Here is a 26,943-nt window from a genome sequence, read left to right as displayed (position 1 = left end):
TAATTCGTTATTTTGTTTTTTTTGGCGCACTAAAAATATTCTCGTCGCTTTATAATATTATTGAACCACTGTACTCACATGAACTGATTTAAATATGTTTTAAGTACCTTTATGGATCTTGAGAGAGAAAATGTCATTGCTCCCTATGTAGGCCTCACGGAGCCATTGGATTTAAACAAAAATATCTAAATTTGCATTCCAAAGATTAATGAAGGATTTACGGGTCTGGAACGGCACGAGGGTGAGTAATAAATGACAGAATTTTCATTTTTGGGTGAACTAACCCTTTAATATTTCCTCATAACTTCATATCACCAGCAGAGGTCATTCACAAACCTTTATTCTAGAACATGTTGTTGGTTATTGCACACATATAAACAAAACGGTGTCTTTCAACTGTGCTGAAATTATAAGTGATTTAGGGTGCTAATGCATAATATATACAGTACCGCTCCAAAGTTTAGAAACATTACTATTTTTAAAGTTTTTGAAAGAAGTCTCTTCTGATTATCAAGCCTTCATTTATTTGATCAGAAATACATTAAAAACAGTAATATTGTGAAATATTATTACAATGTAAAATAATGGTTCTCTATTTTAATATACTTTAAAATATAAATTATTTCTGTGATGCAAAGCTGAATTTTCATTTATTACTTCAGTTTTCAGTAATATATATATATATATATATATATGTATGTATGTACATTAAAACATTCAAATGAAATGTTTTGTACAGAATTCATATCTATTTGTAACAACATAATATTAACTAATCTATGAATATGAAAATAGAAAAAGAATGACTAAACATCCTGAAAGGGCTGTGCGCAGGAGATGCCCTCGCAATGTAATGAATCTAAAAAATGTTTTTGCAAAGAAGAGTGGGAAAATCCCAAGTCAAGATGTGCCAAGCTGATAGACTCCTATCCAATCAGACTGAGTGATGTGATAGCATCACAGTGGGCTTCAGTATTAGTTTAGTGGTGTGCACACTTAAGCAGTTAGTTATGCCATATTTTTTTTTCTCTCTGAAATGTATCACTTTGGTTTTTGGTGGCATTCCACAGGTTGCCTTCTTACATTAAACGTGCAAACGTTCTGATATGATTTATCTTTTTGGATTTTTTACATCAAAAAAATTTGCCATTTTAACAGGAGTGTAGACTTTTTATGTCCACTGTACAGTACATGGTTCCATTCTCCAGTAAACTTCAGAGTATATTTACAGAAATGTGACATCTGCTTTATAGAAGATTCTGATCATCCTGCATAGAAAAATGCAGTATTGTGTCTTGCATTGTGTTCTATGTGTTTTGTGACGTCTGTAACTTTACTTTGTTGATTCCATGGATTCAGTACCTTCCTTATGCCGGGAACACACCATCTGTCATTTAGTGTACACACATCAGCAACTAAATAGTACCCCAGACAGCCATGTAGTGTGAGAAGAAAAGCGATCCAGTGACTTTGAAAATCGTGTAGTGTGTTTCCAACATTAAACATATGCATTGAGTCCAAATTGGCTGAAAGGGACATTGGATGTTGTAGAGGCAGTTTGAACCATATTGTTGGATTGAGGCTGGTAGGAGTATGATCTTATGTTCTGAGGATGTGATCTGAACAAAAAAAATTGAAATAGAAAGTTAGCACAGACATCTGCAAAAACAACTGATGCAGTCCTAAGGGCGGTGCAACTGATGCGACCGCACCGGGCCCTGTGCTTTAGGGTCCTCGTGGCAGATGAGAGCCGACTAACCAGGGGGGCCCGCTTGAGATGGCCCTGAACTAATGTCACCTTTCATTTAAACACTGTCCCGAAAATGTCTCGGGCAGGTCACTGATAGCTGAAATGGTTAGTGAACGAAGTGCCATTTTAATGGGGCATACTAAACTCACTTTTTTTCCTCTGGGTTGCACAGTCCACAGGAAAACAGCAAACAGCTGCCGCCACATAAGGCCATTGTGGCTGAACTCCAACCAATGTACAGCCCTTCTCCGATTTCATACCTAAACACACAGGACACATCTAAATTTACACAGTAGAGGCATTCCACGACATGACAGGCCAATATTGTCTGAAATATAATCACAGACGTGCTTGTACAACAGTAATCTTACTCATGCGATATTGCTCCAAATACAATGAAATAGGTCTAAATATTTTCTCTGATAGCTCTACATACTAAGACAAAGACTCTTCTTTCCACTTACTTTATTCCTTGATAAAGTGGGTCAAAGAATTCCTGAGTGATATTGAAAGCATACCAAGACACTGCAATCATCGTGCACAGACCTGAAACATAAAAATAAAAGATTAATTTTGTTTCTATAGACAAACTACCAAGGTTTAAACACCTATGCTTCTCCTTACCAAGACAGTCTATCATAGGCTATTTTGAAGACATTTCTATTATGAAAACATAATCTCCATAGTTCTTGGTAACACTTTTTGTTTAATTCCTTAATATTAATGCATTGGGTATCATTAACTATACTTATTGTCATGTCTTGTGTCATGTTCATGTTTCATGGTTTATTTTCAGGTTCATGCTATGTTTCATTGCTTTGTTTATGTTTGCCATGTGCTTCCTGTTGTCATGTGATTCCCTTGCTCATGTGATCGTGCCATGTGCTCCCCTTGTGAATAGGCTTGTTTGAGATGTGCCTAGCCTCGCCTGAAATGTAGGCAAGAGTAGGCGGCTGCAGTGAGGGGAGGAGTGAAAAAAGTGCAGGCAAGACGGACAGTTCTCTGTTCTCGTAGTGGATCAGACACCTACGAGATCAAAGACGGATATCGCGGGATTCACACTCGTGCGCTGTGTTGCTGATAAACTGGATGTAATTTAAGTTCTGTTGCTTTTATATGAAAATAAACAAAATGAACAATACACGCATACAATATACTTGTTATTCATTTCCATTCGAAAGATGTGTGTATCAATAATTTTTACTTTAATTATAGACATGTTTTTATATTTTTTTTTTTATAAATGACAACCATCACATAACCCATAGAGAGATCGCACTGTCAGACAGTTTGGGAATATTCGCACATTATTTTTACACATTAAAACATGATATTAGAGTTTTAAAATCAAACATTTTAAAACAGATCAATACATCACGGTTGTTTAAACCAATAAGCATAAAGCTGTGTCGTCATCAAGTCGTTTCCCATCGTGCTTTTGGTCAGCGCAGTCGGTGGAGAGCAACTGCGCTTGACTGCAGAATCCGATGAGGCCGCCTCGCCATCGCGAGACTTTTTTGACACACGTTGGCATGACATCAGAGTAAGGCGGCCCATCGGACACATTTCTAACCGGCATGCATCTCGCGGTGATCACCGGTGATCGGTTCTGCACAGAATTTGCTCATCTCAAACAAGCCTATTGCCTACAGTCTGCGTATAACATCAAAGTACTGCGAGAGCATTTAGAGAGCATACGACTCCTTATGCTGTTGAATCGCTTCGCGGTACTTTGATGTCATATGCCGATCAGTCTGCGCAGTGCCGATGCATCGCGAACAAGCCTAATGTCATTGGTTTAGTCATGTGGTTTCTCAGTTCTGTTTTGGGAATAGGTCATTAGGCTTGTTCGACTTCATGCAGCGCTGCGCAGACCGATCGGCGGCTGACTCGAAGCAGTGCATGCCGGTTAGAAATTTTGTCCGACTTCTGATGTATGGCATCAAAGTACCGCGAGAGCAATTCGAGAGCAGTTGGCTGAGTCAGCCAGCGCAGTTTCTCAAGAGCGGCTGCACAGGCTCTGATGACGACACAGCTGTTCCACGATTGGCCGGATTCACCGCATGACAACGATCACGTGGGTTTCGCGTTTATTCTGAAAACTTCAGTTCCACTAATGCTCACAAATCTGTATTTTTTTTATAACAGTTAAAGCTCTTTTCATGTCGTGATGTTATATTGTGTCATGTTTATCAAAATAAAACTGATAAAAAACGTAGACCCCACTACATTGGTAATTAAATAATATATGCTTATGCTGAACTTTATTCTTGTAAAAACAGACGCTGTAAGCAGTACATAAAGTATTGAATGAAAATGTCTCTGAAACAACTGTGTATTAGTCAAATATTGCATTTATTTCACTTCAAATATTGCATTTATTTCACTTCAGCTGTGATAACGTATGCAAACACAGCACGAGCGTCACTACGGGAAGCATAAAGTGTCCGACTTCACGTCTCCATTTTCAGCTCCACCCTGACTACACGCGGTTACTCTCGCCGATTGGTTGCATCCAGCCGCAACCGATGTCGAACACACCAAGTGTCTTGATTGTTCACAGGTGTTTCTTGTTTGTCATTAGTCTCTTTGTATAAATAGCCCTCATGTTTCATTGTTCTCTGGTCTAGCTTTGTTAAGTGTAACCTGCTGTTCGTTGAGTTTCTTGTTCATGTGCCAAGCCAAGCCAAGTCAAGCCAAGTCAAGTCTTGTTAGTTTATTTTGTTCATGTTTGGAACTTAACAAACTGCACTTGGGTTCTTCAAGCTCGCCTACAGTGGATCATTGTTACACTTGTGCAGTAATTGCTAATATTGGTTAATGTTACTTTCTACATATACCAATATATTTTTAACATTGCAATTTGTATAAATTAATGTATTATGAACAAACAATAATTAACATTGAATAGTATATTTATAGATTACCATTATAAATAGAGTAATAAATTCAATATAAAAAAAAAATATTGTTTATTGTTAGTTGATGATACCCAACACTGTGTAACGCTCAGTTTCCGATGAAGATGAAATAACATGAGATTTATTAAGAACTAGATTAACAAGCCAGCATGCAAGACAGTGTGCACAGGACACAAACAGCAACCGACCATGAACAGAACAAAGGGAGGAACTTAAATACCCGGTGATGATTAACTTAAAAGACAAACAGCTATGATGAATGGTTAGTGTCCATGGTGACTGATGAGTGGCGACAAATGAACAAAGAAGACACGTGACAAACGAAAACAAACTGAAAGTCCATGAAAACAGAAACTAACAGAAGATAACTGTGACACACAGGTTGTTGCAGGCATACGAAGAAGACAGAAGAATAAAGTTCCAAAACAAAGTTTAATGATAATGATCCACACGGCAGGGCAACACACACTAAATGTAACGGTGACCAGACAGAGAATGAACGTGAGGGTACAACTTAAATAGGAACTTAAACAAGATGATTAATAGAACAGCGCTGAACCAAATGAACTCATAATGATGGTGACCAGGGATGGGCAGTATTTATGATACATGTATTTCAAATACAAAATAGTATTTTGTAATTTGTATTTGATAGGGTTGATGAAAATGGCTTCGTATTTTGTATCAAAATACTTTAGTCTTTTGTATTTTTGTATTTTTAAAATACTGTAAAATACTTTGTAAGAAGTCTACATGATGACATCATAAAATTGCGGCCTCTGATTGGTGCCTACTCAATAGTTTGCAAAGACTTGTTGCGATCAGAACAGAAAATTGATCCATATGGAAGAAGGTGGTCAAGAAATGTGCAGGCTGCAAGCTTTCCATCAATTTTTTGCATAAATTGCTATAATTTTTAACAGTTCATGTTAAGTTTTGGTGTTCGTTTTGGTAGCCTAGGCTAAATAGTATACCAATTTACATAATGTTCTTTGAAAACAATTATACCGAGCAGCAGCCCCCCCTATATTTATGATTAACAATCAATTGATTAATTAGTTAGAAACTAGTAGCTATGAATACAGGAGCCATCAGTTGTCTTCTTATAAATGCCGCTTCTTCCGGTCATGTGCACGTAGGGTAAAGCAGCGCTGTTTATCTTATTAGATACATTTGTGTGTTGAAAGTTCTTATAGTGCTACTCTGTGCTTTCGCTCAGCGGCTGCTATGAGACACTTGTTTCCCTTTCAGATGCAAAATTTATGGGAGGAGAGTATTTAAATGAATCACGCAATGCGATTTACTAATATTTGTGCTACTCAATTTACTGGTATTTGCGCCATTATTTAACGCCCAAAAAAAGCATGTCTTAACCCATTTTGCGACATGGCTGCAATTGTTGCTGCTAGAAGGAGACACTGCAGAGAACAGAGAGTGCGTGGTAGAAGGAAAATTATTAATTTCTTTGAAATGCCAGAGTAAGACGTTATGCGAACATATCGTTTGCCAAGCTATGTTGGCCTATAGGTCAAAAGTCATTATGTAAATGATTTGACTGTGTCTGTGATCTTTAATTTGCGTGTCAGCAGTAGATCACGCGCAAAACTTGCCACTCCCATCGACACATTTGTGAAATTGCGCTCTCGCGCTAATTTGCCCCGTTTAGTAAATCTGGCCCTTAATGTGTTAAGCTATATAACATGATGAGTTTTCTGTCGATGAATGTATCCAAACAGTTGCTCCTCTGTCTAATAAAACACATAATATACAGTGTCTTTGATGTTTCCATGGTTTCGACAAAATAAAACCGGAAATCGAGCATAATGATGTCATTGATAGGCGACACACGACACGGTCTGTGTCCTGGTTAAAATTGTTTATTTCTCTGGATTTAAACATTCTTGGAAACATTTGGGATAATGTAAGTACACAAGTCAACAAAATATATAACATTATTCTAGTGGTTTTTGGATATTTTAATCTAAAAATCCTACATATTGTACCTTTAACTGGTTGCATATGTCAGATCTATTGCATGACTTGGGCAGAAAAAAGCTGTTGCTATCACACATTGTTTACTTAATCAACTGAGTCAGTGTAATGGTGAAGGGATAGATCAAATAGGCCAATTGATGAAAGGTTTGCGAAGAAATTTCATGCTCCCTTGTAAAAGTATTTTTTAGTATTTTTAAAATACAAAAATACAGTAGTTTATTTTGATACATGGTGTGGCTGCTGTATTTTGTAGTTTATTTTGATACACTTAAAATTAAGGTATTTGGTATTTTATTTTAAAATACATTTTGATGTATTTTTGCCCATCCCTGATGGTGACCATGGTAACAAAGGAGTGGAGGGAAATTAGATTGTGAGAGTAGATTTTAACTGAGAGGAAAAGGGAAATTCTCATAAATGTTAAGTTAGGGAGCGTTGTCAACTGTTCTATAGAGGATTTTTTTTTTTTTTTTTTTTTTAGAATTCTTTAAATAAAAATTTCTGTTGGCCTGGTTTTTATGTTACCGATGGTTTTGTGTGCTCTGAGAAATATTCACTGGAGTAAAAAGTATGACACTAGCCCTAACTGTCACAGTTAGTTGCAGCAAGGAGAGTAGTGAGGCAGGATCTATATGCAGCAGTCACTTTATTTAACAATAAACAAAAACAAAAAACACGCTGGAGCACAGGAGAATACTTGAATGCAGGAGAATCATAACCAACTAAACATAGACAAGAACAGACCAAGAACTGAGAGCTATATACACAAGGTAACAAAAGAGCTAAACCAGGAACAGGTGAATCAAATCAAACAATGAGTTCAAATCAAACTATGGAAACTATTGAAACTATTGAAATCATTCTAGAAACAATGGGAACAGAAAAGAAACATAGGAAACAAAGAGCTACAAACTTAAAGTCCAGGAAAACAAAACAGAAACCAAAACTGAACATTATACTTTACTGTATATGAAAGGTGATAAGACAGTAAAGGATGTCACTTGGTAACATTCTTACCTTGCAGTATGAAGAAGACGCCTCCAGCCCCAACGATCCGACCCTTCATTATGTAATTCTCCCCTCCTATCTTAGAACACTGCATACCCACTAGAGTTGCCATCAGCCCGAATGTGCCTAGCACAATGGATGTGATCATTAATGCACGGCATGCTTGGATATAACCTGAGAAAACACAGAAGGAACAGTTACAAGTCTGACAGCTGAAGGGATTGGGGGTTTTGGGGAGGTTATTTATTTAGTTATTTATTTATTTATTTGCATTTTCCTATCTTACAGATGGTGTAACTTCCAGCTTTCAGTGCACAGAGACAACAACTGTACACAAATAGTAAAATAAATAATAAAGATAAGTTTAATAAGACACAAATATGTATATACATAAATAAAACAGACAAATGTATATGTACAGGTGTGCTATATACAAATAGAATAAATACAATAAACAGTGAGTTGAAAATAAAGAGGTAGGGTATTTTTAAATAAATGTAAGTGGTTTTGCATGTAGTTATCATTGCACAGTGGGGAGAACATTTAACTGTTCATGAGGTAAATCGCCTGGGGGAAGAAACTTTTTTTGTGCCTAGCTGTTCTGGTGCTCAGTGCCTGTAGCTCTGGCCAGATGGCAAAAGTTCAAAGAGAAGTTGGCTTGGATGCGAGAGATCCAGAGTAATTTTTCTGAGCTCTTTTTTCACTTTGGACCAAGAACTTATTTTGACAAGAAGTGAAAGCCAATAAAATGTTTCATTGCAACACCAGTACCCAGCAGCAGCCCTACGCTTCCGCCATTTTGGAGTGAAAGCGACTCGGCAGTCCACTAGCTTCTTGCTGTCGATATGGCAATATCAGCTGCTTTGTTTAGAAAAAAAGTACATTAAAGCTGAAATCCAACCTGAACGATGCCAACACAGAAAACATACAATCACTAGACTAGTGATCATCAAATTCTCATTTTACAGACTTTGTTTTTAAGTCTTCCACTTTTTTTCACAAAACCTTTGCTCTCTAGAAACCATGTCAGTTTGGGTTGATATTCTTTGAAGTTCAAGTATTAGCATTATAAATACTGAATTAATACCAACATAAGAAATTAAATTAAGGACATGCGTCAGAAAAATTGAGACTGTTGGACAATAAATATATAACAGTAAACTGTTTTTGTAGTATTATCTTATATTAATGTCCGTTAAAACAAGACTATTTAAACAAAAAAACACAGCCACTGTGTCCAAAAGTGGCAATTATGGGATAACAGACACAGCATCATGTTCTACTAGATCATCATGTTTGTAGTGTGATCCCGGGGATTAAAACGTACAATATATATATATTTAAGACCAAGTGGAGTAACAGTCAGTAACTAATAATAGGCTAGTAATAGTATTATTATTTCTACACTTTTGTGAATAATTAGCCTACCTGTCAGTGTCTTTGGGAAAATGATGAAAGGCAAGATTTGTACTGTCACACTGATAGTTTTTGCAATGGATTGCTGAACATTGCGTTCTTTTATTCCACTTTGACTTCTCTTTCGTTGTCATTCGTTGTTTCTGTGTATCTGTGCTGTTGTCCAGTTGGCATTTTTACTCCAAAATAGCGGCCGCGCTACCAGAGTTAATTATATAATTAGTTAATTCATAGTAAATATATTGTAGTCTCTACATTGTTAATATATTAATAGGCTATTGAGTTCTTCTATCATTGTCACTGTAATTAACACAATTATTATTGTTTAATTAGCTAGCTCATATGTAAAGAGTTAGATTTTTTATAACAACTTATTAATTTTAAATAGTTCTCGCTTATCCTCAACAAGCACAAAAAAATGACAGGAACACAAGTCTGGGAGAGAAAGGAAGTTGGGAAAAAAAAACGGCACTTGGCCTCAAAAACACAACATGACAAGACTAGGCAAAATGAAAATAGGTCAAGACCGATAGCGCTGCACTGCATACACATTTATATATGAGTTTAGCATATAGACAGTGCTTGAAGTGGGGGGGGAAAGTGCCGTTTGTTGTGCCTAATTTCGACTCCCTGCCAAATTATTACCCCCCTCGTTTAAGATCGCCACCGGATTGCCTAATCCTAACCCCACCCCTAATCCTAACCCCTCCCCCACACCTAATTCTAAACCTACCAGGTGCGTACCGAGTACTGCATGTAGAGGATCGTTATGCATCACCCAATGTACTATTATGGAAATCAAATGGAAACAATTACCAAATTAGTTGTAATGGAACAAAAATGCGATCTGGGTTATTTATAAAGGATGTTTATATGAGATATAGGATCAAAGGGACATGGCAAAGAAAGCCTGCGCCAAATGGGCAGAAAGTGCAATTAAGAAGCTACTGTTTTTAATTACAATATAATTATTTTTGCTCTCAACCACAGTATGTTTGGTTGAATAAAAAAGACACAAAAGTAACTCCATATGGTTATGGCATTGGTGATAAATGTTACATTTGCATATTCTATTGTTTGAGTAGTACGACAAAGTAAGTGTTGAGAAGCAGCTGAGGCTCTGTCATTTTTTATTTTACTTTACCTCAGGAGTGTTACGTGGCTGGGAATAAGTCGTTTTTCAAGCACCTCATTACGACCTATATTTACATTTTAAAGTCATGCGCCCTCCAGCTGGCGTAAAAATAATGACAGTGTCGTGTTACGTCTGTCGTCATGAAATGACTTATGACTGTCGTTACCAATCAAAATGCGTGTTCATTTAAATGCAATGTGTGGACTTTTTACACCATTTCTCCTATTTCCATTTTTTTTATTTTTATTAACGACTACACCCAGTGGGGCCCCCAGAAAATTTTAATAGGGGTGGCCAGAGAAGGCCACAGCAAATCTTGGGGTGGCTAAATAAATAAATAAATAAATGAATAAATATACAGGGTGCGATGTGTGAAAAAAAACAGAGGGGGGATGTTTTGAAAAGTTTTTTGTTTTTTTTTTTTTTTTTTGGTCTTTTTTTTTTTCACAAACCACAGTGGAGCTATATACTCTATTTGGCAGCTATTACAGAAAATTTTTTACAATAAATCTTTTGATTTAACCTTGAGATTTATAGATTAGACAGCTTTGATCTTTGAACCACTATCTACAATGACACTATTTCTTAATTTCTGATAGGAATGCAAAATCATGAAAAAACAATCGGTAGTTATTGATCTTTTGAATAGAATACCGAGAGACAAACTTCTACATTCAATTGCGTTTGCTCCTATTTATTTTTTATCACAGTGCATACACATACAAACTTTTACTCCCAAAGTGCGCACATATGGAGAAATACACGTTTAGCTCAGATTTCGTTAGATAGAATAGAAGCAGGGCCGTACGCAGGGTTTCATAATTACCGAGGTCACAAAATGTAGTTTGCTAGGGGGGTTTGGGGGCATGCTCCCCCGAGAAAAGTTATATTTCCCTGGTGTACACATGTGCATGTTAAGATGTTTTAAGGCCAACAAATTGGATAAATTGCTTTAAAACTATGTCAACAAATACATACATACACGCACAGTTTTGAGGCAGTTTTAATCGCATGTTTGGTAATTTCATGACTTAATTTACAACAGGACAACGACGGTGCATGCTCGTAGTTTCTTTTGCGCTTCATTTAAGCTATAATAAAGTAGGCTAATATGCAGCTCGCGCTGCATTTGCACATGCAGTTCTTGAGTGCGCGCCGCGAGCACAGTAGCCTATAACGGCTGATGGGACAGTCCGGTTAATTTTTCTGAATTTAATGACATAGCCTGACAACATCTCATCTGACCGCAGTTCACTGTTGTTCAACTGAAGCTCCCTCGTCGTCACCTGTAGCCTATCTTTTCCAAGTTTCATTGATTCAACTGATTCGTTCAAAAAGCTGATTCATTCAGTAAAGAAACATCGCCATGTGTTGCTCAGGGACGCAATTACAGTGTTGTGGATTTGTTTTGAACTATATTCGTTGGCGAAATTGTGCAAAAACAGGCAATGGTGTCTAAAATGTAAACATGAATAAAATTAATATAACATTTGTTATCATGCTGATATCTGGGAAAAAAACGGCACTCTTCATGTGATATTTAACTATATATTAAAGTCTTACAGTGAAAGCGTGCACTCTAAATGCGCACAGACACTAGTCTAATCTACAAGACATCACATACAGGGATGTTAGATCGATTGTGCATCGTTAAAACAACAATTATGATAAAATCGCAGACTAAATATATCGCACACTCCTACCCTACATCTTTTTTGGTGGCATTTTATTTTCTTTCACTTCATGAACTTGTGAATTTACATTATGCATTTAAATTAATAGTACCCACTGCAAAATCATACTGGGGTGGCCAGAGTTTATACAGGGGTGGCCGTGGTTTTTTGATTGCATATTGTTATTGAAATCCTCTGCAAATTGAGCTACGCGAAACCCGAAATACGACGCAGATAAAAGGGAACAATGCATTAAAGGGTTAGTTTACCCAAAAAAAGAAAATTCTGTCATTTATTACTCACGCTCATGCCGTTCCAGACCCGTAAGACCTTCGTTAATCTTCGGAACGCAAATTGAGATATTTTTGTTTAAATCCGATGGCTCCGTGAGGCCTACATAGGGAGCAATGACATTTCCTCTCTCAAGATCCATAAAGGTACTAAAAACATATTTAAATCAGTTCATGTGAGTACAGTGGTTCAATATTAATATTATAAAGCGACGAGAATATTTTTGGTGCTCCAAAAAAATAAATAAATAAATAAAAAAAATAACGAATTATTTAGTGATGGCCGATTTCAAAACACTGCTTCAGGAAGCTTCGGAGCATAATGAATCAGCGTGTCTAAGCACTCACTTAGAATAAATGAACTAATATTTAAATCTCTTATGTACGTTTGAGAGCTCAGTCGTGTGGCAAAGACACTGCACATATCCGTAACACTCATAGACATCATTCGGCCGCCTTCTATCGGACCACACACAAGGCCAAATTGATTTCTCTTTTGCAGTTTTTTTTTTAATAACTAAAAAGTGGCAATGATCTAACTACAAGATAAAATAATAAATACAATATAGCTTGATCTCAGCCAGTGGATCATTTATTCAGTGAACATATAATATCGCCCTAATTTCTCAATATTAAATCATTACGGGATAACATAACAGTATGGCCCTCTGTAATAAAAATTTTACTGGACTTAAATGGAACAAGTACAAGGTTCCTTATACTGAGAGAAGCTGAGAAGGAGCGCTACTGTACGAACACATAGAGTGATCGCAATGAGCTACCACAAGTCACATTTCCAGATGTGTTTTCATACATTATTTATAGTGTGAGCACTTACACATTCAAGCGGTTCAGAAATTATGAATCTGTAATACATAAATTATAAATATATAAATACCAATTATAAAGCCACATTTTGGTTAAGTTGTTTATTTACATTGATTTTTACTTTCACTTTTACCATTATTTTGTTTCCCAGCTGGTAAACTGAAAAATTGCACTTAATTTGAGATATGTTTTCCACGTTTTTACTGACTTTGGGTCGATGGAACTGGAAATGTTAAAATGATAAGGTTTTGGGGAAAATACGTCATCCCTGTAGCACTCTATTTAGTCCAACAGCATTAGGACTTTTCACTGTTTGTATCACTCAGCTTTAATGTTTGCTGTCGCAGACAGGCCTATGTGAAGACTGGATGTGACCAGATTCTTTTTTTTCTTTTCTTTTTTATTTTTTTGGAAAGTCAGCGCATCCTTTTTTCACAGATGAATGCAGAATTATGTGGTAATATCCGATAGCCTCTTTGGGTTCCACTTTATTTTTAAGGTGTCAGTGTTACAGTGTAATTATGCATTTAAGTAATAATAATTAACAATAGGTTACTGTTGTAACCCCGGTTCTCTGAAACATCGAGTGGAGCGATCCACCTATGGGAAGGGCATCCGTACTGGACCTCTGCAGAAGCATCCAATCCAGCATTCATTAACCTATTGTTCTCTTTCGTCATCTCGTGTTCGAGATCCACCAATTGGAGAGACATGGACAGCTCCTCGATTGCCCAATACACTCACAGTGAGGTTCCGTAAGCCAGAGAAGGACGGTCACCCCAAGGGGGCGGTGCCTGACACGTCCCATAATCATGCACCTGGCAACCCTGACACACACACATGACTGCTGTGCACCGGCAGGACATAAAACATGTATGAGGCCCACACATGTAAAAAAAATCAGCAACACATATGAAACACCTAGGCAGGAATGTAAACGCATGCTTGGTGACACAAATGTGTGTGGCCCGCCAAACCACTCACCCTCCGTTCCTTTACTACAACGTGTAAATAGGAAGGAAGAAGGAAGGTAACAAGGAGCTATGCAGAGCCCACCCCTAAAATAGAATGTACTACCGAAGTTTTGGTGACATCCAGTCAGTAGTAACGCACAACTGTATGAAGAGGGGCCCAGCTGGCAGCAGAGCAGATGTCCTGCAGCAACACTCCCCTGAACAAGGCCCAAGAGGTGGCTAAGCCCCTCGTGGAATGAGCTCTGATATTCCCTGGGGGCTGCACACCCATCAATTCATATGCCAAGGCAATAGCTTCCACAAGCCAATGTGACCGGCATTGCTTAGATATGGGACTCCCCTTGTGAGGGGGCCCCCATGAAATAAAGAGCTGGTAGAGTGCATGAAGCTTACTGACACGTTAAGCTGAAGCCAAGGCCAAGATCAAAGCTGTCTTGAAGGACAGCAGCTTCAGGGAAATACTTCCCAGAGGCTCAAAAGGGAATTGAGACAGAGCCTCCAGCACCATGGAGAGGTCCCATTCAGGAACAGTTCTCCTTATAACCGGCAAAGACCCTTCATAAATCTGCAGATTAGAGGATGCTGCCCGACCGTTGAGCCCTCAAAGCCCACATGACAGGCAGAAATAGCTGCCAGGTAGACCTTAATAGTGGAAAAAGACCTGCCTTTATCCATAAGGTTTTGTAAGAAACACAAAATACTGAGCACTGATATGATGTGAGACCACACCCATCACACCACCCTTCAAACACCTGCCACTTACAGCCATATATAGGACCGAGTAGACAATGCCCTGGCATTCTGTATAGTAGCAACCACACGCGGGGGAAGCCCTAGTGCATTTAAGTTTGTCCTCTCACGGGCCAGGCCCAGAGAGCTATCCTGTCTGGATGTGGGTGATGCATCTCCCCGTTCGCTTGAGATAACAGATAACATCTGTGCGGAGGGGGAGGCGCCATGGCTAGGTATATAACAGAGGAATTATCTCTGCCAGCCACAGTGCTTTGGGCTACCTGGGTGCTATCAGAATGAGAAACAGGCTCTTCTCTCTCACACTGGCCAGTGTGGGAGTTATCAGGCACAGGAAAAGCATACAGCAGCACTTTGGGCCACGAGTGGGCCAGTGCGTTCACCGCGAGGGGCGCGTCCTCGTCCTTTAGCGAGAAGAACATAGGACAATGGCTGTTTTCGTGCGAGGCGAATAGATCTACGGTTGCCTGTCCGAATCTCATCTGAGGGTGGAGGCGCCAATCTCCATAGAGTGGATTCCGCCTCAATAGAAGGTCCGCGCCTCTGTTCAGAATGCCTGAAACGCGAGTCGCGCGTAACGACAGGAAAAACTGCCTGCTCCACACTAAAAGCTTGTGAGCTAGAGCGTGAAGTTTCAAAGAGCGCAAACCGATTGATATATGCCACCGCTGTGGTATTGTCGCAGCGTACAAGCACATTATGTCCCTGCAGGCGAGGCAGAAAATAATTCAGAGCTTTCCATATGGTCATAAGCTCTAAATAATTGTTGTGCGCTGAACGTAGTTTGCTCCGCCACAAACCGCTCACCATTCTGCCCTGCTGGGTGGCGCCCCAGCCCGTTAAGGACGCATCTGTCATCACGACTTTCCGCAACATCACCGCTCCCAAAGGGGTTCCCTGTGCGTAAAAGCTTGCGCTCCTCCAGTGATGCAGAGCTGCCGTGGAGGTGTGCGTCACTGTTACAGAGCGGCAGAGATCGCGTAATGGGCTGAAATGTAGTGACAAAACCCATTTCATGAACGCCCTCATTCTCAGAAGTCCCAGAGGCAGAAGTCTCTTGAGAGAGACGCGCTCGCATGGAGACTGAGTTTAGCTCCAAGCCCAGGAAAATCACACTCTGACTGGGTGTAAGGTTGCTTTTGTTCAAATTCACCCTGAACCCAAGAGATGTGATGTGAGTGAGCATGCGACGGGTGTCCTGCAGTACTTTCACTTTCGATTCGGCTATGATGAGCCAATCGTCTATGTATGTCAAAATCCGCAGACCTGACATTCTCAGGGGAGCTAAGCCTGCCTCCGCACACAGAGAAAAAGTCCTTGGACTGAGGTTGAGCCCAAACGGGAGGACCGTGAATTCGTAACATGTGCCTTGATAGGCGAAACGAAGAAACTTCCTGTGTGACAGATAAATGCTTATGTGGAAAAAAAGCATCCTTCAGATCGACACAGAGCCGGCCGCTCGTTCACACATGTCCAGGAGGATAGACGGGTAAAGCCAAAGCCTCTTCAGCGTGCTTAAGGCCCAAGCAGACTGCGCAGAAGGAGTTTGGATCCCTGGCAGTGATCAGCGCGCCATACGCGGCCGGGCAGGCCCGTGATGCGCAGCCCTCGAGAGAAGTAGATTTAGAAAGGGACATGCCAGCGAAAAACTCCATGGCGGGCAGCCGTGGAAAGGGGGAGCAGGTGAAAATAATCACAGAGCATGGGCGGCTCAGGATGCAAAACAGCTTTTCTGGGCTGAATAAAAGAGTCACGTCTGGCGGAGGCTGATCTTGACGATACACAAAGACATGAAAGTGAGCAGTGATAAATCCAACCCGAGCTGTGAGGTGCAGAGATCGCGAGAAGAGAATAACAACTGGAGAATAACGATGCATGCAGGCCTTATATGCTCTCAGGTAAGGGGGTGGGGCCTTACTTGGCATTGGCCGCGTGCTTCTGTCTGTCTAGCCAGACTTGGTGCAATTGGATGCTTCTGCAGAGGTCAGGTACGGATGCCCTTCCCATAGGTGTATCTCAAACATGAGATGATGAAAGAGAACTACATGTACTTACTATAGGGTTAGGATTGGGGATTAGTTCACGGTTAGTTGCATGTAATTATGAATAATTTATAGTTACAGTAACTACATGTAATGTGTAACAAGGACACTGTAAAATAAAGTGTTACCCACCTTTGTTCTATTTTGCTCCATGATCATTTGGAGTGGGTTTCTCTCACTACTAAGCAAGGAGTGATAGAAAACCTGGAGCAGGGAAAGGGAAATCTCTGTCACTCCACTCAACTCATAAAAGCTGTTTCAAACCTGCTTTCACTGTGTTGCTCAGTGACAAGCAAAGCACAATTCTGTGGCTTCTTTCGTAATTATTTTCGGTAGCAATGTATAAATATACAAATTGTCTGAAAGGTAAGTTACTTAATATCATTTACTTGTTTATAGAACTGTTTTAAGAGCAATATCACATTTGTAACAGCATATGGGGGCAATTGTAACAACACATGTAATACCTTCATATAAATACCAATGACCACAATAAACTCCAGAGAATATGGATATAGTTAAAACTATTTAATATCCACTACATCCATATTATCCAGACCAATTACTTAACTCCCCTTGCTGTTTTCCTTGGTCTCAACCTAGACATACTGTGAACAGAGAGTGTACGGGCCTACTCAGCAAAATGGATCCCCAGATTTCTTAAATTATTGGAAAAAATAATCTGTTTTGATGTCCTTACTAAGCTGGACACTATTTTGATGGTGTCTGGGGCAATTGTAACGCAGTGTTACAATTGCTCCTGACTGTATCACCCTGTGACAAGCTACCCTGCTAGCTAGAAACTGCAAAGCTAATGTTTGACAAAGATATCAAATGTTAGACAACAGAATGGTCATCAAAACAAGACAGATTTAAATTATAGACATTAATGGTTAAAAAAAAATGTACTTTTATACCTCAAAAAAGAGTCTTTGTAGAAAAACTTTACCAAGTATGATTTAGAAGCACATGCAAAATGAGTTTCATGGTTCTGTTTTGTTTCTGATTGGTGTAATTTAAGATGTTACAATTGCCCCCGGTCTCCCCTACCTCATCAAGATTCCATCATTGTAAAAAAGGCCACACACAGGTTATATTCATAATACACTAAAGTTGACTCACACGCAGCATCCATTCAGCGAGCCAATCAGCGCTCCGGGCAGGACGTGCAGGTAAAAGGTCCCGCCCACTGAATTGAGTCATACCGATAGGGAAAGCGGACGGATGCTAGCTGTACTGTAGCGATTTATATCTTTGCTAAAGTTGTGCGCGTGCCTATAAAGTTAGTAACAGTCTGTTCATAAATTGTTTTCTACATTGTTTGTGAACGTTGAACTGCCCCGAGTGTTTATAAGTTAATGTATGTGAGTGACAAAGACGAACTAGCGTGTAAAGATGTTCGTTTGTATATTTACATACTAGTTTCCTCACATATATCACTTTTATGTTTATAAGACAAATTCTACGTGCCATTTGATCATTATATCGCTCAATTCTGAGAGTTAGAGCACTCTTTTGGTGCATGCGCACTAATATTTTAGACAGAGCAGCTCCATCTCTGTCCTCGCGCTGAGAGGTGTCGAATTTCAACTGCTCAATATTAGTAATTTCTAGCAGCGCATCTTTCCATATAATGGCACATTTGTTTTTCTATTTGATTATTTAATCACTGTATTTAGTGTATTCTTTGTGCAGAAATTGTACTGTTATTATATTTATTGTGACCACTGTTATTTGTAGGCCTACTTATATATTTTTCTTGTATCTTTATTTTGTAGAAAACCACACGCATACATGCAAACCAGCCAATAAATATGGTAACAATAAATGGGTTATTCCCGCATACCCGACCATCTGTGATAAAGTCTCTTACCGGATGCTCCGTAGTGGATTTATCATCAACCGGCAAATTCACATAAACCAAGAAGAGCTACCAGTAGCCATTTTACAATAATTCTCAATGGAATATTTGATTAAAGTAATGCGACTAAGCTCATAATCGTAGTAAGCATAATCGCATTAAACTAGGTGGTGTATGCTGATTTTAATCGCAATAAACAGGCATGTAAACACCTTAATCGCATTATTCCCACTCTGACCAAAATGTGCATATGCTCGGATGCCGTGTGTTGTTGACACAACTTCATGAATGAACTCCATGACATGATTCTTAAGTTTTCTCTTCACCAAATCGCTAAACTCTGTCAACACAACTCACTGCACAGTCTCTGCTCCATATCTTCATCCAGACAGGGTGAAGAACGCGACGACGTAGGCAGACCTGAGGCAAATCTGGAATTGCGATGTTCATCACGGCGCCAAATAATATCCAGTACGTCCATTAAAATGTATTTTGAATTTGATGTGAGCAGATTAAAACAATGGCCAGTAACATGATGCATACTGTATGCCTATCTGAATATTGTATAACTATACTTATTAGTGAATAATCAGAGTAATGAAAATTCCATGTAAACTGGAGTGAAGAGTTCTGCTCGTGTCATGTAAAATCTTACTGCGATTAAGACCTTACTCTAATTATGAGAAATAATCGCATTATTGGTGCACATGTAAATGTAGTCATTGTTAGTTGCCTTGGTTACTGAGTAGAGTTCTACACCTGTTTGCTGTTAAGTTGCTGTTACCCTGGTCAGACGTCACTCCACTGGTCCCACCCCGCTCCAAGTCTCCTGCGTCTCCAATGATCCCACCCAGCCTGTGTTCCCTGTCATTGGTATTTGCTTTTGTTAACGAGTTTGGGGGGGGGGGGGGGGGGGGGGGGGGGGGGGGGGGGGGGGGGGGGGGGGGGGGGGGGGGGGGGGGGGGGGGGGGGGGGGGGGGGGGGGGGGGGGGGGGGGGGGGTTGTTTTGTCTTGTAATATAAAACATAAAATATATTTTTAATATAAAAAGTGATAATAGATTTATTTATAACTAAGTGATAATGTATTTATTTATAACTATGTACCAATTTTCTTGACAGTCCAGGCAATGGTATATAACAAAGAGAGATAAACTACTATTCTTCTTTTAAATGGCTCTTTACTATAGTAAAAAGGGCAACCATGGCAAAAAACAGGTGACTTCATATAAGCTATATTTAATAATAATAATTTGTTACATTTATATAGCGCTTTTTTGGGTACTCAAAGCTGTTTATAACTGTGAAGCTGCTTTGACACAATCTGTATTGTATAAAAAGCGCTATAGAAATAAAAGTGACTTGACTTGACATAAGGCACTTGAAGACCCACAAAAAGCATATGACCTTTAAAATACATCGATACAAAATACAATGTCTCAATAAACAGTATCAAATAATAAGGTGGCTTCCAAACTAATTGGAGGGTCTCACTGTTAGATTCAGTAGTGGCACAGGAATAATTATTTCATAATGTCTCAGAAAGCAGTGATAAAGGAGCAGTCAGTCACATTAAAAGGACTGGTTTAATTTATTTAATTATTTTATCTTCAGTTAAAAGTGAAAACGTCACAATTCCAGTCTTCCTGAGCAATGGCGCTAACCTTCCCTTTGCGCCACCTGGTGGTGATTTCGCGAATGAAATTTACATACTTGAAAGATTGTCATGCACAATTTAATTATTTTCAGCATTTTTTTTTGGTCACAACATAATTAGTTTTGATGCCATGAGTCAGTTTTGTGACTTTGCAATAATTATAAAAGGCTAAAAACAGTTACTTTTGAACATAAAAAAAAAACAATCACATGTATATTTTAATTGTAACTTCTTAATCAGTAAAGAGTAAATAATAGTAATAATAGCAATAGTATACTATTATCAGTATAACAGTTATTTATACAGTTATCATGGATGCATTTTACCTGGTAAAGCGAGCATGGACTGGAAATCCCAACAATTGAAAGTACCAGTGGAGTCATCTGCACAGGACATCCAGAGGTTCTCATAGATGTTGGATGTGACAATGACACTACCGTCATTTGAAGACACTTTCCAGTAGTGACTATGTAATGATAATACAGCAGATCCACAACCCAAAAAACCCAAGATAAGTGCAATAATTTGCAATATGTCTTTCATATCTCTGGATCTGTTCTGGGTGGCTGGAGATCAGTCTATGTTCTATTGTGCATTCCAAGTTATATAGTCTGCTTGTCTTGCCGTGTTACCTGTTAAACATCGTCTTACATAAGTACAGAGTTTTGACAAAGGCAGACAGGTACAAAAGGGAACCACCAACCCAAATGAACACAATGAATCGTTCACGTTTTTATACAGCACCATGGAATTTCATAATACTACTGTGATAAATAACCTATGTATTCAATGATATGTTGCACCAATAAATGGAACTGAACCTTGTAATGCCTTTTATGATTTTATTGTACAACAGTGTTTGACTAAGCTTTTTCATTTCAATAAATGGTAGCTGCCAGAAGTTATAAATGAGTGCTGCACGTTACACTGATAGGTTAAACATTAAAAAGAAAGGTTCTTTAAGATTTTTTGTTGTTGTTGTTGTTGTTGTTGTTTGTTTTGGGTTCAGCTAAGAGCCTTCAGGTTACAGTTTTCATGAACTGGTTTAATGAAATGTGCAAAATATAACCACACTCCTAAGAATTAAAGTTCCAGTTAGAATAAAAGTATTTGATGCCATAAAAGAACATTCATAAAATGACTGAAACCATGACTGATCTGAACAACCTATAAAGTAACAAAGAACTTTTACCATCTCAGTAATTTCAGTAGTTTTACTATACACTGTAAAATGTAACAAGTTGACTTTACTTAGAAAAAGTGAGGAAACCGATTGCCTTAAAATTTCCAAGTAGTGTATTAATTTTTAGTTGTCGTAACTTAATTCAGTTAAGTAAAGAGAACTTGTTGGTTAAGTTCTGTTAACTCAAAATCATTAGTTGGATTAACTTATTACTAGTGTTCAAATTACTAGGAAAATCTTAGGAAACCGATTGCCTTAAAATTTTCAAGTAAGCTGAACTAAAAAATATAAGTTAACACAAAAAGCAACAACAGATCTTAGGCAAAACATTATTTATTGCTCATCAATTTTCTTCAGACACTACAATGTACCAAACAATGCCATTCTGGCACCCCTAAATTCTAAACATTTTTCATTAATGTAACAATATGGATTACAAATCATGATTGATGAATAAACCAATAATACTAACAGTCTTTTGACAAGAAACTGAATAGCTGACCATGAAACAAAAATCAATGTTAGCTTAATTTTGACAGTTTAAACTTTGGCAGGTGACAATTTAACACTTTAATTAAAAAGAATGTTGACTTTAGTGCAACCACAAGATTAAAGAGATAGTTCACAAAAAAATGAAATTCTCTCATCATTTACTCACCCTCATGATGTCACAAACCCATAAGACTTTGGTTAGACTTTGAAACATAAATGAAGATATTTTTAATGAAATCTGAGAGGTTTCTGTCCCTCCAACTGAAAGTCCAGGTAACCAAAACTTAAAAGATCCAAAAAGTTTTCCAGCCTGTTTTCTTTAAAAATATCTAAATTTGTGTTTGAAAGACTAACCAAAGTCAAACAACATGAGAGTGAAAAACTGATGACAGAATTTACATTTTTGGGTGAACTAAGCCTTTAACGATCTCAAACAGCCTTTGCTTACATCAACAGAAGGGTTTTAAAGTGAATGTAGTTTTGGTTTCAGAGAATTGTGTCCAAGGGAAAGAAAAACTCCAAATTTGGCATATATCAACCCAAAAATTAGTCACATGGCACCTGGAAGGTTTTCAAGTTCATCCATGACAATGGCTCAGTCTAGAATAATGCTGTGCATGAAGACTCCAAATGTAGTTCTTGTGGAGGAAGAATCCTGGCTGTCTTCTGTTATCACAGTCAGAATCCCCAAGAAGGGTGTGTCACAATCACAGTCCTAATAAAAAGGGAACAGCAATATCACAATTCTGGTTACATTACAAATTAAAATCACAAATGTACATATTACAAAGTACCAGGTCTACATACAACTAACAGAGATTAATTATAGTTGTTAAAGGGTTAGTTCACCCAAAAATGAAAATTTCTGTCATTAATTACTCACCCTCATGTCGTTCCACACCTGTAAGACCTTCGTTCATCTTCGGAACACAAATTAAGATATTTTTGATGAAATTCGAGAGCTCTCTGACCCCTCCATAGACAGCAATTTAATTACCACTTTCAAGGTCCAGAAAGGTAATAAAGACATTTTAAAATAGTCCATGTGACTGCAGTGGTTCAACCTTAATGGTATGAAGTGACGAGAATACTTTTTGTGTGCAAAAACAAAACAAAAGTAACGACTTTATTCAACAATCTCTTCTCTTCCCTGTCAGTCTCCTACTCTGTTGACGTAGTAAACACAGTCCACAGCTTCCGTGTTCTACGTCAGAATGCCAGCTCAGTATTGGCTGGCTCCTGCATCAGCATCACAAACGCATCATGTTGCTCACGTGAACAGCGTCAGCCAATACTGAGCCAGCATTCTGACGTAGAACCTGGAAGCACTGAATGTAAACAGCATAGGAGAATAAAATGGAAGAAAAGAAATTGTTGAATAAAGTCATTATTTTTGTTTTGTTTTTGTGCACAAAAAGTATTCTTGCTGCTTTATAACATTAAGGTTGAACCACTGCAGTCGCATGGACTATTTTAACAATGTCTTTAGTATCTTTCTGGACCTTGAAAGTGATGATTATATTGCTGTCTATGGACGAGTCATATACCTCTCATATTTCATCAAAAATATCTTAATTTGTGTTCTGAAGATGAACGAAGGTCTTATGGGTGTGGAACGACATGAAGCTGAGTAATTAATGACAGAAACTTCATTTTTGGGTGAACTAACCCTTTAAAGTATTGTCTGGAAGATAGACAAAAAAAAAAAAAAAAAATAACTGTATAATGATGAGAGAACTTGCATTTAACAAAATGCTGGATAAAAAAAAAAAAGAAAAGAAAAAAAAGAAATGAAACAAATGCAGAGTTTGAATGTCTGATCCAAGAAAAGAGAGTTGAAGCATATTGAATGCCTATATGTAATGTATGTGTGGGGAATCATAGGTTATAATGAAATATACAGAGAAAGTTACCTGTCAGCATTGTTTAAAAAAATCAGCGGTTTCTTCTCCAAGAATAAGAGGAAGGCCATGAAGAACTGTGCACTTAGCAGTGATGACAGTGCTGTGAAAAAAAAAAAAAAAAAAAATTCGACTGAAGAATCAAATGAGCGAAAAAATCTAGTATAAAAAATTCAGTGACATCAGTGCCCTGATAAATGTTACAACATTGAATGAAATATAAAATTAAGCTAATACAGTAACAGAATTTTGATTAAGAAAGAAGCATTGACAAGCTTACCATAGATTTAATTTGCGCAAGAAACTCTCTTTTCAACTGCCACTTTCTTTGTTGCACAAATTTCCAGAAATCAAGCTGCAAGTTGATAAAGTGCTGAGAAGAATTCTTGATTGAGGCTTCTTGATTGTGATGTGATTGAACTCTGCATTGATCTGTGACAAGGAAAATAAAAGTTAAATGTACATTGGGTTCACAGTTAGTGTGTTCAAGGCATACTTGTTTATTTTGTATCAGCATATTTAGAATGATTTCTTGTTAAATACCCCTTCAATTAATTAAATAACTTGAATGAACACAAACAGTGTGAAGGCATGGAATTAAACTAGTTCTGGTGCAGCTTCCATGTTTTAAGCGACATTGCTACAGTAGTAGAGCTCTATTTTCAAAGGAAAAATACAGCAGGGTACTTACATTTCCAATGCATATCTCATTCCACAAAACGGATCCTGCAAATGAAGAAAAATAGCCTTGTATTAATCTACATGTCTCGTTCCATAAAACAAGCTCTGAAAATTAAGAAAATAATTCTTACTATATAGATTTAAATATTAATTACGAACCATTGTGTAGTCATCAAACATTTTAATCTTAAGAAATCTAAAATAAAACAAAAAACAAAAAAAAACAAAAAAAACAAAACAAATTATAACATCCCTGTACAACACACCTAAACTAGCATCCAAATATAAATCAGTAATTAGTAAAGTTTTCCCCAGTCTACATTGTACACATAATAAAAATATCTAAAACATAAAAAACGTTCCTTTATTCAAAACATGCAGCCAAAGACCAGTAACTTGCAAATGCTAACTGCTAATTTCGATTAGCACAATCAAACACACTCAACAATTTCAATAATATAACATCACACCCAGTGTCACTGTGTAAATTGTTTAATCTGATTATATTACACTATCGATTAATGTATATTAAACAATTCAGAAATTTTAAAATATGACAAACAAGCACCAACTCACCGTTCCATGTGCTTCTCCCCTCAGAATATGTTGCAAATTGACTCCACCTACAGGTAGAACTGCGCATGACCACTCAAAAAAATTTCGTACTACTCATTATTTTAAGTAGAGGATAATTGAATCTATTGAGTTTAATATCTTTCAGTTCTAAAAAGTTGTCGTTACTTAGTTAAACTCAGTAAGGTCAACAAACTTACTCAAAATAAGTTAAAATCACTTAATTTTATTAGTAAGATCATCAGTTACATTTTACAGTGTACAGTGAAAAGTGTATAGTAACATTCAGGAGTTAAAGATGAAAACTTACAGTTATAAATAAATAAAATGAAGATAAAAAAAAGAATAAAATATATTTTAAAAAGATATTTCATTCAAAATTGTTTTTGTCTTTTAATACTAGACATTACCTTTGCATAACAGTATCAGATATTTAGAAACAAATAACAAAAGAGTTAGCAATTACAAGAGCTAGCAATATTTAAGAATGTACTTTTTAAAAAGTGTATTTGGTTAATCAATACATGTACAAAATGTTTATATTTGCCATAGTATTAACATGCTCTAAGGATAGCTCAAGATATAGTTTTATCTTTTACACTGTTTACATTGGAGGGGCTGAATATGTTGATACAACATTCAGTTGTTATAGTGTATTGTTTATTTTGTGTATTTCGAATTAGTAATGTAAGCACTAAATCTTTACTAAGTTTTGATAAAGATAGGTAATGTTATTTAAGTTATTTTTAGATGAGAATCTTAAAATCAGTTATTTCAAAAAGTAATAAAATTAATTATGCCATACATAAATAAATCCAAATGTTCCTATTTAATTTGTAACAATATAATTTCAGGTATTTCTTAACATGAAAATTTCAGACATTTACTTAAAAATAAAAAAGTGAAAAACATTACTAGATTTGCGATATTGATAACTGTGGAAATGCGTCATCAGTCTGTAAAAAAAGGCTCAATTGGTTCAAAGTACTACTTGACATACCATAAACGGTGTATTCCCCCCCCCCCCCCCCCCCCAAACAATGCTTGATTTTGTTCTGTACAGGGTTGACTATTTGATGTTATTGTATAAATAGTTCTGCTCTGTTGGCACATCCAGCTGAATATGCTATCATTATATTAAGATATATCGAGGAACCTTTGATGACTTATTATCTGACTGATAATTACACACCACCTCCACTATCTTTTTGTTTTTAAACATGGCTGTAGGCATTTTAAGTAGTCAGGCGTCCACTTAATAAATAACTGTCTAACTAGATAACTGGATAACACCTCAATAAATGCTCCCCTGACAATGTGATCTTTTATTTTGACAAAGGAGTAGTGGACAGCTATGTTGGGAAACAAAGGATATGCCCAAAAAAGTCACAGGGTGGCTGAATACATCTATAAATTGGACCACTGGCATTGGGAAATCTGATCTCTGAATACGAAGGACATTTTAATAGCATCATGTTTGGTGTTCCCCAGTTGCAGCTAATGTGACTTGCCTGAAAGTTTTTATTGAGTTCTGCCCAGCACTGGTGATGTCACACATTCAAGCCCAGGCTTGGCAATTTAACAATAAAACCCAACACTTGCCGGAACTTTACCCCCTCTCTCAGTTTCATTCCTGAAAAGAGGTACACATTTCCTGGGTGACAATCCTTGCCTATTAAATTGTCTTAATTCTCTTGCAAACCCACTACTGCCAAGGGTTAAAAGAAAATTAATAACTGAAAAGAGACAAGCAAAAAGATAAAAGAACAGCAACTTTGTACGACTTCTAAAGGCAAATTAGAATACTATGGTTA

The 26,943-nt window shown here is 37.5% G+C and overlaps 1 protein-coding gene across 1 annotated transcript; it reads right to left on the bottom strand.

The window, feature by feature from the left end:
* Positions 1-8: 8 nt before the first annotated feature.
* Positions 9-26,886, bottom strand: cldn15b (claudin 15b). The gene is made up of 10 exons (XM_051894473.1): positions 25,133-26,886; positions 24,688-24,752; positions 24,567-24,601; positions 24,156-24,307; positions 23,888-23,978; positions 20,626-22,689; positions 7,684-7,848; positions 2,215-2,296; positions 1,900-2,010; positions 9-1,619 (listed from the first exon to the last, which is right to left on the bottom strand). Exons 6-10 carry the CDS (start codon positions 20,840-20,842, stop codon positions 1,499-1,501), a joined length of 696 nt encoding a protein of 231 aa, XP_051750433.1. The 5' UTR covers positions 20,843-22,689; positions 23,888-23,978; positions 24,156-24,307; positions 24,567-24,601; positions 24,688-24,752; positions 25,133-26,886; the 3' UTR covers positions 9-1,498.
* Between the last annotated feature and the right edge of the window lie 57 nt (positions 26,887-26,943).

Source organism: Ctenopharyngodon idella, chromosome 5, assembly GCF_019924925.1.
Source record: "Ctenopharyngodon idella isolate HZGC_01 chromosome 5, HZGC01, whole genome shotgun sequence".
NCBI lineage: Eukaryota > Metazoa > Chordata > Actinopteri > Cypriniformes > Xenocyprididae > Ctenopharyngodon > Ctenopharyngodon idella.
The sequence above is the reverse complement of the archived record's forward strand: the minus strand, read 5'-3'. Positions and strand labels throughout refer to the sequence as shown.